Raw genomic sequence first — 14,030 nt, forward strand, 5'->3', positions numbered from 1 at the left:
TTTGGGCTTGGGGTGGATGCTAAAGGATAAGTAGAGAAAGAGGGAGATCCAGACCTCCTGCCAGCTGAGATGTTTCCAGTCCCAGAAACACCTATAAAAGCTTTGGGAAAGCCCCACCCGACCCTACCTCCAGCCTCCAGCCCTGGCTGTAAACATTGAAGGCTGGAGGTGTGGACCACTCACCTACCTGAGAAAGACCCAGGTGGACTGAGGCTGTCTCCGAGATGTACATGATCTTCCCATCTGGGGCCACCACAAAGATGAAGCCATCCAAGGTCTGGGGAGACAGAAACTGTTGAATGGAGAGCCCTCTGGGCCATCGAGAGAAACTGGGGGGGGGCGGGTATACAGAAGTTAGAGATGTTCTGCCAGAAGTGCAGAGTGATGGAGTAGACAGGGCCTGGCAGGAAATAGAGCAAAGAAAACCAGCCACAAGAGTCTCTCTTTTGTTCATTCCAAATTTGTAAGCATGGGACATGCGGCACCCTAGGAGAGACTCTAGGAAGTGGTGGACAAGGCTACTGCCCTCCAAGACTGAGGATTCACCAAAATGGACAAAGCAGACATATCTGGAACATACACAAACATTCTGGGGGGGGGAATCACAGCCTGTGATAAGAGGTGGGTTAGGTTCTTGGGGTGATGGTCACTGAGCAAACCAGAAGTTTCCTGTGTCAGTCTTGGAGAGTTTCATAGTGGGATATTCTATAATAGAAAGAGTGCTAGCAGGGTTTGGGAAATAGTAGGCACTGGGAGATGTGGAAGGGCTGGCATCTTGAAAAGTTTGTAGATAGAAGGCAGCTGGCCAGTGGCTCTGGAAAGAGTCCAGGAGAGGGGGATTTAGGAGATGGGAGGCTTTCCCAGCAGCAAGTCCATAGAGTAGTGCTACAGTGTGTATGTGTGTGTTTACATTGATGCATCAAACTGGCAGGCTTTCCATGAAGAAAAGTCTTAGATTTTCACTGTTCCTTTATCTCTGTGAATGAGGCTTCAGTCCAGGCAGTGAAGCATAAAGATGAGTCAGATCCTGCTCGCAAGGATCTGGAAGTCCAAAACAGACAATTGGCCTAAAGACAGATATAATGAACATATAGCTGAATAGACAGTGCTGTGAGGGCCTGGAGACTTAGTGGCCAGAGGCCTGGGGAGAAGCAGAGTGGCTTTAGGAGAGCTGTTTGAGTAGAGCCTTGAAAGGAAGCTTGAACATGAGAAGGGAGGAAGGGCATCCTAGGCAGAAGGAATGGCGTATAGAAAGCAGGGACTGGGGGTGGAGGGTGGATCTGGTGTATTCAGGTTTGATGAGTTTGGTGTACCAGAGATGAGGCTGAGGGACTACACTGGTGCTGGATTTTTGGAGAGTTTGAGATGTCAGTCTGTGGAATTTGGAGATGCTCCTGCAGGCATCAGATTTCAACAGAGGTTTCTAAGCAGGGAAATAGCATGCTTAGATGTGTTTTTTTGTTTTTGTTTTTCTTCTCCTGGCAGAATGTGGACAGTGATCTATAGGAGGAAAGAATGGAAATGAGGAGATCAGAGATGGTCAAAGCTGAACTTGGGTGGTCACAAGGAAGACGAGATGGGGGAAGAGTCTCAGTCAAAGGTGGTTCTGGCTGTTGTGGAATTTGTGGTGGCAGAAAGAGAAGCTGAGACTGACTTCAAGATCATTGAAAATTTAGGGAGTCCTGGTGAGTTTTTGTATGAGTGGAAGTCTGGAAGAAGGAAATAATGAATTCTTGTCTTAGGTATGCTAAACTTCAGGTATATGCAGATTTCCATTTGGATGTGTCCAGTTGGCAGTAGGAAATAAAGGTCTGGCTCTCAGGAGGGGTGTCTAGACAAGAAACCAGTGGGGTCATGCAAATGAGAGAAAAGGAGTTGAAGTGGTGGTGTTGGTTGAGGTTGAGATAACACAGGAAGCTGTGAGAGGAGAAACAGAGCTGGAACCTTGGGGGGAATGCCAGCCTTTACAACCAGACAGTAGTGGGAAAACCTAGAAAAGCAGGCAGAGAGGGAGAAGAATCCAGGAAATTGTGCTACTTTAGAGACCCAAGGAGAGGCAGAATGTCAAGTAAGCAGTGTCACCTCCATCCAGTCTTTGCCCAAATGTCACCTTCCCAGTGAGGTCCTCTGCAACCGTCCCCATTTAAAATGGCACCACTCAAACACAGCTCGCCTCCTTCACCTTCTTCTTTTTCTCCATGGCACCTACACCACCTGTCATACCATGCTGCGCACCTGTGTGGGTTTGTAAGGCTGCTCTCCCTAGAGTGTCAGCTCCATGAGGGCAGGGCTTTCTGTCTGGCATACAGTTGGGCCTCCTATGTTTGTGGAATGAACAAGGTCATGTGTGATAAGAGATGAGCATCTTATGCTGGATATCAAAATATTGTGAAGCCTGTGCAGGGCACACCAGCTGTGAGAGATGCCAGAGTGCAAGCGGTGTGGGAGTGAGGGGGGCAGAGTAAGCAATGGAAATTGGGAGGATCATGAAGTCCTACAAGGAGTGTGGGATGAACACTAGGAAAAAGACTGGGCAAGAACTAGAAGGGGTGAGGGACTGTTTGGGTTTTGCTCTCTTGTTTACGTTGATGAGGAAAGTTAACTGGGAATATGGAGAGCTTTGGGTGGGGGGTCAGTTGTTGAGAGACAACTGATGAAAGACAACTTTCTCTCCCCTGAGAAAGGGGAGAAACAGAATCTTTTTAAATTTGGAGGCATGGAGGCCAGGCCTGGGAGGGAATGCTCACACAGGGCCTCTCTTTGCTCTATGAAACTAAAATCTCTTTTGGCCTCTGGGATTGAAGGAGGCACAGGGTAGTGATGGGACAGGAAAGACCACGGCACTCCTGCCATGAGATGCTTCTCATGTCTGGTCCAGGAGGGAGACGGGCTCAGAGTCCCCAGTCTGATGCTGCTCGGGTTTGAGGCTCCCACGGGAGGATCCCGTGGTGGACTTGAATAATAAGAATAAGGGGGTGCAGGGTGGGATAAAAGTGTCAAGCCTAAAAATGCCCCCGGGAGTTTTACTATTTTAAATATTTGCTAGGCGACTTACGCGGGCAACGGGCAATTTAAAACGGTGTACACGGCAAACACCGCGGTAATGGGCGCCACCACATTGGATAAACTCATTACTCAGGGAGGTGTATGTGTGTACGCGCGAGGGTCCGCACGCGGCCCGGGCAGGCCTGGGGTGAGGGCGCGTGGAGAGAGAGGAGGGATCCCGGGGGCTACAGGGAGGAAGTGAAACGAGTTGCGGACGCAGCTGGATCCGGGACGTGTGGACTTAAAGCACTGACGGGTATTTCTACCAGATTCCCGTTATTTCCTGGATAAATTCTTCATTTGGGACGGTTTTGCAGCCCGGCCTCGGCAGCTTGGCCTCTGGTTCCCTCTGCTGAATGGCGTCAGATGGCGCCCCCTCCCTCCGTTCAGCCGTCCTGATTCGGGCCTTACCGGGCTCCCTTCCAAACCCAACGCGCCGACTGTCACCTCGAGAGGCGCCTTCCACACCCAGCGAGGTTAAGAGCTAAACATTTTAACTCTACAAGGAGTCGTAGGGGCTGCGAAACGGCCACCTCTGGACGGGATCCCATTTTCCGGGAAACAAGAATCCTAGCTCGGGGGCCGGCACCCGGGCCCTCGAAGCACGTGCGCCGCCGGGAGGCCCAAGTCAGTACCTGGAGCAGGTGGGAGCCCAGTTCGCGGCCTACGTTGTCCAGGGGGCTGGTCCTGCTCGAGTGGCCCCACGCTTCGCCGAGCCCTGTGGAGACACAGAGACACCCTTAAAAGACGCACTCCGACCCGGCTGGCGGTTTGAGACTAGTTTCGCGGTTTTGTCACCCAGGCAAGCTTGCACACACGACCCGATACCACCCGGGCTCCCTCCCCACCTAGACCGCAGGGACGCGAGAGGGTAAATGACGGCTCTGCCCGCTCAGCTTCTAACAGGTTTAACAGAAGTGAGACTCCCTCTCGCTCTGCTCGACCAGCCTGGGCTTCTCAGGAAGGGCAGGGTCCTGGCTGAGCGCCCCTACCCCGCCCCCCCACAAGTGGCCGAGTTTGGGGACAGTCTGTGCCCGGAGGGGCCCCGACACCACCAGAACGATAACTTTGGCGTAGGTTCACTAGTGTGCTTAGACGGGCGAGGGACACTATTTCCCACCCCAAGTTTCATCACCCTTTTCAAGAGGCCGAGGGTGTCCACCCATCCAGCGAATACCGCTGCCCGCCGAGAACGACCTGAGACTGCGGCTAGTCCTGGTGGGCTTTCTGATTGGCTGCGGGGCTCTCCAGCCATTTTCCTTCCCTGGCCTCTGACTTTAATCCCCTTCGGAAAAATCCGTTTGCTTGCGGATGGCTTCCAGTACCAGCTACCCTCCGCAGTCCTGCCTCTGCCTTTCCTTTCCACGTCCTAACCTCAGCTCCCTCCCTACTCCAAGAAAAAGCTCTCTGAAAGTCACTTATTTTCAGGTGCCAACACCGTCTTACAATATTTCCGTTCCCTCTTGGACATAGAGAATCATTCCTCTTCTCTGCTTCCCAGGTATCATCTATTAACAAAGACTGCCCCTTCCTCTCCTTGATACTACCACGTTAAGATCTTTCCAGGCTTTGCCACAAATCATTTCTCCGGTGATGCCTAAAAAATAAAACTCCCTGTATGCCCATGGCTGATTTTTTTAAAAAATTAATATGGAGTCTGCTATAGTACCTGTTTTCAGGAAGAAAATGAAAAATAAGGCAGAAGAAACTTGCCAAGGCCGAGGTTACAATACTTATGGGAAATATCTTTTAACAATGTTGCTGCTGAAATTAATGTAACTAGGTAGTTAAATTCTTTTGTGCTTACACGATTAAACAAGGTTAAACGTGACAAAAAATGGGGGGGGGTGATTTACTGATTTACTGCATTACGGGACAAATCACTATGAAGTACCCAATGACAAACACTCGCATTGTAATATGGGAGTGGAGGCGGATCTTGCGGAATAAAACGCGGAGTTGGACTCCTGAAATGTGTTGGCCAGGAGCTGCTTCCGAAGCTAGCGATCAAAACCCTGGTAACGAGTAACCGTGAGCGCCCCTTAAGCTCGAATCGGGTCTTTCTGGGTGTTTGCACATTTAAATAAATCTAACGATCTCCCCACAGCTCTGCAAACACTGATGTTCCCCGCCCCCCCCTCGCCCGGACTCCTCTCCCTCCCTCGCGTCTCGGCAACCCCTCCTGATTCTTTAGCCCGCCCCAGTTTTCCTCCCCAGAGTGACTCCACTGCCCTGAGCCCTGTGGTCCCCCTGGACCGTGCGGGAGGTCCTCCGCCACAGCCGCCTGTACACACCCCTTCGCCTTGTCACCTTCCCTTCGCTCCTCCCGTCTCAGTCAAGCTATCCTCCTTGGTTTCTGGCACGACCTGTTCATGTTTTCATCCCGGATCACACCTATACACCCAGAAGAAGTGGGGGGAGGGGTTAGCCGGGGAGGCCGCACGGGGAAAGGGGAACGGATCTTGCTGGGAGAGCCCGGGACCAGCATGGCGCTGACCCTTGGACACCGCGGGCCCAGCCGAGGCCTGAAAGCCCAAAGCTTCGCTGGGGCGAGGGGCCGGGCGCTCGGGCGTGCAGGGAGCTGGTCGCGGCCGCCTTGTGTCTGGAATCCCGTCTTCCTCAGCTCCCGGAAGAGTGCGAAGCCTGCGCCTGCAGCCAACACAGGTCTTTATTCTAAAATTATGAAGGTCCCCCCACAGCGGCTGGGGACGCCGGGGAGCCGCCTCCCGACCCAAATCATCTGAAAATCCCCCGAGCTGGGCTCAGGGTTAAGTACTGGTTCCGAACTCCCGGCGCCAGCCTTGGCTGGTTGTGGTCTCGGGCTGCGGCCTCATTAGTATGCGCCTACGAGGGAAAAATAAGACTTACCGGCAGGTTAATAAGCAGCCGGGCCGGGCGCAGGGTGACAGGGGCCTCCGTCGCCCTTTCCTGTACCCGCCCTCACACACACCCCCACCACCACCTTTTAAGGAACCTTTGGCTTTCACCGAGCATCGCCTTCTCTTCTGTTCCCGGTTGAAAGCTCCGTCACACGGTTATGCCTGGGTTAATGTTTTATAAGGGACTGGCTGCCCTCGTCTACCTGCCGAGCTTTCCTGACCTAATATCAGGGCTGAGTTCTCCAGTCAGCCTGCCCAGGACACCTTCGAAGCCCTGCTCATGGGTTTCACCTCCCGAAAAGCCCCGAGTGGGCTAGAGAGCCCTCTCCCTGGACCCCCTCACCTTCTGCCTGCAGTGACGTGCTCCCGCACCCCACTTCAGTTGGCGAGGGGGGTAAGCTGAGATTTCGTTTCTGCACTTGACCTACCGCAGAAAATTCGCAAATCCTTTGATTGTCTGTTTAAAATGAGGAGGAAACCAACTCCCTTTGCGGCAGGATTACAGTGGGAACAAGATCTAAAGATTCTCTTGTAATTCGGTGAGGCCGGGAGAACGGGGGTTTTGCAAAGGAGAAAAGGAGCTCTGGGAGGGAGGCGATAACTAAATCGGGTTTTAGACGAAAGGATTTTCCCCAGCTAAAGTGGCCAAAGACAAAAGAAAACATAATCTATTTTGGAAGATTTCCAAGATATGCCACATTAACCTTAGCAGATAAATTTTGCTTCTCCCCACCCCCCTCTTCCCTTAAAGTCTGGTTTATCATATTTACATAAGTAGTATCAGAAGGGATGTATCTATCATGGATCTAAAGGGCTAGCTCACATTTCACGTGAAACCCCGGGCAAAGTTTCACTGTTGCTTTACCCTCAGTGCTCGGTTGAGCCATTTCCATTTAAATACCCCCTGACCCAAGGATTACCTCAATGGACTGACTGCACGGTTTTTGTAATTTCCTGAAAATGAGATTTCGATTTATAAAACAAGAAACCAATTAGTAACCAAATGAGGCGAAGTAGATCCACTAAAATTGACCTAATCCCACAGGCACAATTTAGGCCCGTTCTTGGCGAATGAATGATGAGCCCCAGTCTAGCGTGAGCTCAAAGCATCATCCAGCTGTGTTATTGCAAGCAGCAAAAATAAATTGATCGAGCTTTTCCTTCGGAATGAATTTCATACCCTTGACAAAATGTAGATTACAGACCTGGCATCATTGCCTCCTTCACTCAGACAGGAAGAGGAGGAGGAGGAGAGCTTGTTCTACTGTTCTTTTTTTTTTTTTCTCCTTTAATAAATAAACACTATACGTGAATAGAAAGGTGTCCTCCTTGTTGTCGTTCCTGGGAACTTTCTCTTGGATGGATCGCGATGTGCCCTTTAGCCAGTATGGAGTTGATGGAGGAGCTGTCCCATGACCTGGTGACAACTTGGTGACTGAGACGGGCAAAGCCCTCCGAGACTGCGCTCCTAACTTCTGGTCCGGGGGTGGGGGGGGGGACTTGTCTCAGCCACCTGGTTTTTCCACAGGGCCTGCGCGTGCTCACTGAGAGCGCACTGTCCAAACCTCCCAAGCCACAAGCAAGCGGCCTTCGTGTTAGGGAGCCGGGAGCCTGGGCGGCTGGGCTCCTTGGGGAAGGTCGGGCGCGCTTAGCCGAGACCGAGCGCCTGGAGCGGTCACTGGGCAGGAGGCCGCTACGCTCACCGAGGCGCACCCACGCCTACCTCGGACGCCCGGCGCGGCCTTCTGGGCCACCTGGCGGGTGTGGCCGACCTTCCGCGGGCGTCGGTGGCCGCGCGGGGCCGGGCTTTATCCCGTGCGGCGGCCTGGCCCCCACCGTTCGTGTGTACCCTGCCCTCCCCTGCCTGCCTCTGAGACCCCCAGCCACGCCGGGGGGGCGGGCGGGGGATCCGCTGAAGTTAGTGTGAATTTGGGGTGGAGACCGACGGTCGCAGCGCTGACTCTCCCTCTGCGCCCTCGTGGTGCCCCGGCCCCGAAGCTAGGGCTTCCCGGGCGGGGCCTAGCCCCGAGAGAACACGTACTGCAGGAACGAGGGACAGGCAAGGTTCGGCCAGGTGCCAACTAACCCGTGAGACGAACACGCACGAGGGGTTGACGGTAGTGCTGCGAGGCGGCTGAGAGCGGCAGTTGGTGTCCACTCAAGACTCCGGGCCTTCGAGGGTAGCCTGACGGGGCGTCCGAAGACCGGCGCGGGCGAGGCAGACGGGTCTGCCCAGCGGCGAGGGCCTATCCCGCTTTTGTTCCACTTGGCAGTCGGGACTCGACAGACGCACAGCGGCCCCTCGGGCGGGATCTTGGCTTAAGTTTTAGACGAGGACCGGGCCTCGGGGTAGTGGCCCGCGCAGGACGAGGCACGACGGGCGCATGGGCGCAGAAGCCCTCGCGTCCCGGGAGGGAAAAGACCTGGGCTCGCGCGGGGAGTGACGAGACGCCGTGAGGAGGCCGCGAGCAGGCTCACCCTCGGCTGCGGCCACCGGGGGAAGGCGGGCGGGTCGCGGGCCACCACCGCGGGGGGAGAATGGGCCGCACGGCGCCGACCTGGCCGGCCGGCCGCGGCCTACATGCTCCTCTCCTCTGCGTGCTGCGGGCCCTGCGGGAGGCGCGGCGGGGGCTTCGACGAGGTCGCTGTTCCCGGGCTGGTCCGAGCCACCGAGGTCGAGTGACTCCACGCAGGAGCCGCCTGCCCGAGGGCTCTACCCTAGGAAGAAGCTTTATTCCTCAATTCTCACACACTGTTTTAGTGTTTTCTGATTCGCAGGCCCACTGCGAAATAATTGAGGATTCCCCGTCCCCACGAAAAATTTAAAATTCCGTGGATCAGAGACTGGCACTGGGTAAGCAGCTAAAATCATAAGGTTTTAGTTGAGGCTAAACCTCATTCTCTTGAGAAATACCTGAGCCAACAGATAGAGAAATGAGGTGAGACTCCATAGGCTCGAATTCTGTGTCCACGTTTGTAGCTGCAAAAGCTGGAAGCTGCCAAGATCTCCCCAGAATTGAAAAATAACTCCCCTAGAAATCGGATTTGTCCTCTGGAAATTTAACCTGATTTTAGCTTCAGACAGGTGATTGTACCCTGCCATATCTTATCATATCCTGTTTTGTAGTTTCGCTGCTGTTGTTGTTATTGGTTTTATTAGTGATCATTCCCTTTTCAAAAAAAGTACTTTTTTCATTAATCTGATCTATAATTTCTAGCACATAAATCTGCCTTGCAAATGCTCTGCATGGAGTTTAGTTCTGCACTCTACATTTTAAGTCAACATCAAAACTGGAATTAAAGAGAGAAAACCAGCGTGGAGCGTAAACTGTGCTTGAAGGCGTTTAAATGAGAAAAACTTCTGTAAGAAAATAAACATGGAAACCTAATGCTCAATCATTTCCCCAAGCAGCAAGAAAAACAGCTTTAAATCACCCATCCACGTGGGAAATGGGACCACTTTTTCTCTTTCAGTTCTTGGCCTCAAAAAAATATAAGGCGATTAAGGATTTCAATCTTGAGGTGACTATTACAGAAAGTGTCTGTGGAGGTTTGTTTAACCATCCTTGTCCTTCCAGCCTTTGTAGAAACTCTCTTTCATACACAGCTACTAATTTCAATTCTGTCATTATTTTTATTTTCCCAAGACACCTTGACAATGAAATAGAAGTGATGTTACCAAGATTCTGAATGGCCACAGATTTGAAAACATCTGATCCTTTCAAAGGTTATTCTGCAAGTCACTACGCCCCCAGTCAAAACTACCTTATATCTAAATAACAAATATATATATTTTAGTTGAATTTACCCTTTTTTGCACACAAATAAAGTCATATCATCACTTTTTTTATCCTGCCTTTTTGGTTTTGATAACACCAAAGACATACATATCTAGATGTGCCAATTTTTTCCTTGCAAGGCTATTTTAGAATAGAATATGTTACCACTTGGGAGATATGCAATTCTAATGATTTCTAATGACAGTAATTGTACCAGAGTTTTTGTTTTTACTATGAAATCTCCAATCTAATGCTTTATTCCTAATTATTCCGAGCACCCACAGCCCATTCATCTGTTCCCTCTCTCTCTCTCTCATTTTCCCCTCAACAGCTCAATTTTATCTACTCAGATAAATAAAAGCTGAAGTTTGCTCCCAGACAAGGAATCTGCTATCCTAGGCGGGAGAAACTGTATTCAGCAAATGAGGGGGGAGAGAATTAAGGATTTTTAATTTTTTTCACATATAAGTATGGAAAGATTTCTGTTTTAAGTCTTTTAGAATTACAGGGTATTAAAAACAAAATGTAATATGAGCAAAAACAGTGGCGTTTTACAGTCATTTTTATGCCTGTAACTAAGATGTCACCAGATTTAGAAGTATTTTAGATTATATACCTTGCATACTCCATGTTACATATGATAGCATGCTTACCATGATGAAATAGCTACTTTCATCCCACCCTTAAAATTTTACTGAAGCCCTACTATGTGCTAAGATGGTGTTAAGACAGATATGAAAATGAACTTCATTTCAAACAAATTCTTTCCCATTTCTCAGCACTAAAAAAGTTTACCCCCATATAAAGTGCTCAGTTTCCCCCACTGCCATGGACCCACTCTTGTCCCCCCTTCTGCCGTCAGTCAACAGCTGAACCCAAACTTCGCACCCTCTGCAGGTTGTGCTTGGCTCTGCGGGCTTGTGATTATTTCACTCCTTTTAAAAACTGTTGGTTTTACTGTTTGTTGCTGTTGTCCTTTAATATTTTAAAGGGCTGTGTCTAGGGTTTTGGACTTTTGAAGCTAAACTATCCTCAAAATTAAAACCTCATCCCTAGGAACCAGCTGTCCGGATGACCCTGTCTAACTCACCCGGTGGAGGCTACGGGTGAGTTATGAGCTCAACAGTAGCTGGGGAAATAAATGATGTGCCCAGAGTTCACACATCGTCCATCCCCTCCTCCCCATAAACCCACACGCATCCACAGAAGAAGGGAGAGGAAGGAGGGGCCCGGGGCCCAGAGCTCCGAAGGAAGGTGAGTGGCGCTGCAGAAAGCACAGTCGCCTTTAAAGTAGCCACAGGGGACCGGCCTGGGCACCAAGGGGACTCCAGCCGGAGTCTTCACCGGCACTCTTTTTAAAAATAACGAGAAGTTGGCTAAGAGAGTTTACTTTTCCTATTTATTTATCATGCAATTTATAATTTGTGGGGTTAGCACTTAATTAAACAAGAAACTTTGCTCTCTTTAAAACAAAAACAAAACAACGAGAATCAGCCCGATTCCCTCTGGCCGCGCCTGCCCGGGGTCTGCACGACACAAACGAGGCCCTGGCCTGGCGACTCCCCGGGCGCTCTGTCCCTCTCTGTGCCCGCCGGGGAAGCCGACCCTCTATTCTCTTCCTCCGCAATTACTCGCAGCCTCACAAGCAGCACCATATGCTTCTTCTGATCAAACAGCCAGCGACATCGGCACCGATAATTGACGAGACCCGCTAGAAATCACGCAGAAAGGGAGCCCACTGAGACCGCAGGGGCTGACAAATCACTGCTAATAATCCTGTTAGGAACAGAGCGGCCAGCGGAGTTCGCAATAGCTTTATTTTTATAAAGTAGGCGCTGACAGTATAAAGACAACGAGATCTCTTTTTTAAACAGAAGGCAATGTAGCATAATAGTAATTTTCCCACCAGCAATTCTCAGCACAGTTTGAATGGGAAATATGGTTTTTAATATATGTTCCCCTCCTTTTTTTCTCTCTTTTTTTAAAACTTTTCAGGTATGTTAGGTTTTGATTCCTCTCTTCCTGTGGTTTCGAGGCTCAGATGAGATTGTTCAAGGAACTGCTTTAAGAAAAAATGACCATACTACTATTTATAGTTTTGGGGTAAAACCGAACTATAATTTGAAAGTTTTCCTTTAGTGCCCCTGACTAATTTGAGGGCCTGTTTTGCAAGATTTTGATTCAGATAATAACTTTTAGTCAAGATGAAGCAAAGTGAAACTCAAAGCCCAATAATGATTATCCCCCCCCACCCATTTCCTTAAAAGAAAACAACAAACTCCAAACATCCAAAATCAACAATAACATAAACCTCTCTTTGTCACATAAGAAGTTCTGGTTTGTAAGTACACAGGGTTCCTTCTCTTGAATTTTTGTTTGTTTAATATTCTCTACATTTCCAAATCTCCTCTCCCAGCAAAGATATATCTAAAATATTTTTAAAAATCTGTTTATGTGTTATTTGAATGTGGGTAAAGGAAAGGATGGGGAAATAGAAGAGTCCTTCCCCTAGGGAGTATAAATGGTTTTATACAGGACAGTGTTCTTTCAAGGCTACTCTGTCCTCACACAATGAATCTTGATAATCTAAATACACATTTTAAACCATGTCAAAAGCTCAGCTATTCTAACTTCTAGGCCGTATGAGACAATTTTCCCATGGATCCATTTGCCAACCTACCAGCTAGGAGATATTTTCTAAGCGGGCTAGTGATCTTAATTCAATCTTACATCTTAGAGAAAATATCAAGCCCAGAGTTGCAAATCACCAAGTCCCAGAGTTAGTTTCGGAATCTGTGAACATCTCAACAACTCAGAATAAATTTGCTAGAAGCAGTCAAGAGACTGGGTAAATTCAGGACATATTTGTTCATGAATATGCCTGCTCTTCATCTGCAGGATTACTGACATATAGAGAAATTATTATCTGCCTTAGCTAGCTCCATGTACATGGGTGTATCTAGACATAACAAAAATACAAGAAGTTAGAGATGTTCCTGCTCTCTGCTAGATACAATTCTAACAAGAGGAGTAAAAAAAGAAAGTCATGTTTGGATTAGTAGTACTTTCAACTGAGCTCAGTATCTAAGTGTTGACAAAAGCACTGTTGAGCTGCTTCCCAATCAAACATATCTGATGGACTGAAGAGAAAGTATTAATGGGGAAGTAGAAAGAGCCACGGAAAGGCAACAGAAATTCTAAATGCAGAGAGGTCCTTAGTTAAGCAGCCATGCTAAACTTCCCTTCGCAGAGTGTGTGTGTGTAAGTATGAATGTACTTCTCTGCCCAGTGGCGTAGGCTCATTCACTGGCAGACCCCGTGCCCCTTCTGCCTTTGAAATTCCATCTGGGCAAAGTCACTTACCTTCTGGGAACACTACTCTCATTTTGAGATAGCTGGTGGTGAGCCTGATTATGGATGCTTTGTCCAGCTGCGAGGTGATAGCCGAGGGTAAAGGCAGTAATTTAGCCAGTTCATAAAATTCACTGTTTTCCTTCTCCCTCCTAGTCCGGGCAGCATTTTTGGACTTCTCTTTCATCGTGTCTCGTTCCCCCTTTCTTCTTACAACATAAGTTCCACAGATTCATCCAAAACCAAAAATAAACTTTCAATTAGAGATCATATTTGGCAAAAATATAAAGCATACTTTGAATGGCGAGACTGAAGTCTTTGCTTCAGTGTTTTGGTGGCAGTAAAAGACCAACGCGGCGAACAGAAAATTTTTTCTTTAAAAATATGGGATGCGAGTAGAGGAAAGTTGTTGATCCACCGCAGGCGATCTGGGCAATCCTAGGCGTCGCTGGGTATCAAATGCCGGCGGGACCTCCGAGGAGCTAGCCTTTTCTTCGGTTCCGCGCTGCGAACCCCGGTTCTCGGGAAATCGACATAATAATCCCCGACGTTTGCTTTCAGTCCCGCGGCCCTTAGGGTGGCTCCAAGCCGCTTTGGGAAGAACAGGAATGCCGGACAACTCTTCAGGCCACTGTGAAGACAACAGCATCAGAGCGTAAGAGATCTGCGGCTCCACAATCACTCGCGCGCTCGCCCCAATTCTGAAAAACGGCCGGGAAGGGCCTCAGCGCGCCTCAGCTTTCCTCGCCGGGCTCAGTGTTTTGGTTGGTTGGTTGGTTGGTTAAGATTTGGAGAAATCAGCAGCGAGACTGAGTCCCCTGCAAATAACGCTCCCATTCTCTCACCCCCGTCAGACACATTCTCCAGCCCCCTGGGAAATTGCCCAAACAACAAAACGCAGATTTTGCAAGACCCTTAGGAGCCCCTCAGCCGCCGGTCCCCGTGCCCCTGCCCAGGCCAGGCGCAAGTCCCAGGA

At 49.6% G+C, this 14,030-nt stretch overlaps 1 protein-coding gene across 1 annotated transcript in view; it reads right to left on the bottom strand.

Annotated features, from left to right (window-relative positions):
* Nucleotides 1-13,810, bottom strand: part of SIM1 (SIM bHLH transcription factor 1) — a 66,214-nt gene extending 52,404 nt beyond the window's left edge. The window contains exons 1-3 of the mRNA XM_022562475.2: nucleotides 13,067-13,810; nucleotides 3,681-3,763; nucleotides 188-277 (exon numbers count right to left, since the gene is read on the bottom strand). Of these exons, the coding sequence (XP_022418183.1) occupies nucleotides 188-277; nucleotides 3,681-3,763; nucleotides 13,067-13,241 (348 nt within the window). The 5' untranslated portion in view covers nucleotides 13,242-13,810. The remainder of the gene's footprint in view (nucleotides 1-187; nucleotides 278-3,680; nucleotides 3,764-13,066) is intronic.
* Between the last annotated feature and the right edge of the window lie 220 nt (nucleotides 13,811-14,030).

Source organism: Delphinapterus leucas, chromosome 12 (assembly GCF_059928025.1).
Source record: "Delphinapterus leucas isolate spDelLeu-1000000601 "Yukka" chromosome 12, BTC_Dleu_Yukka2, whole genome shotgun sequence".
Lineage (NCBI taxonomy): Eukaryota > Metazoa > Chordata > Mammalia > Artiodactyla > Monodontidae > Delphinapterus > Delphinapterus leucas.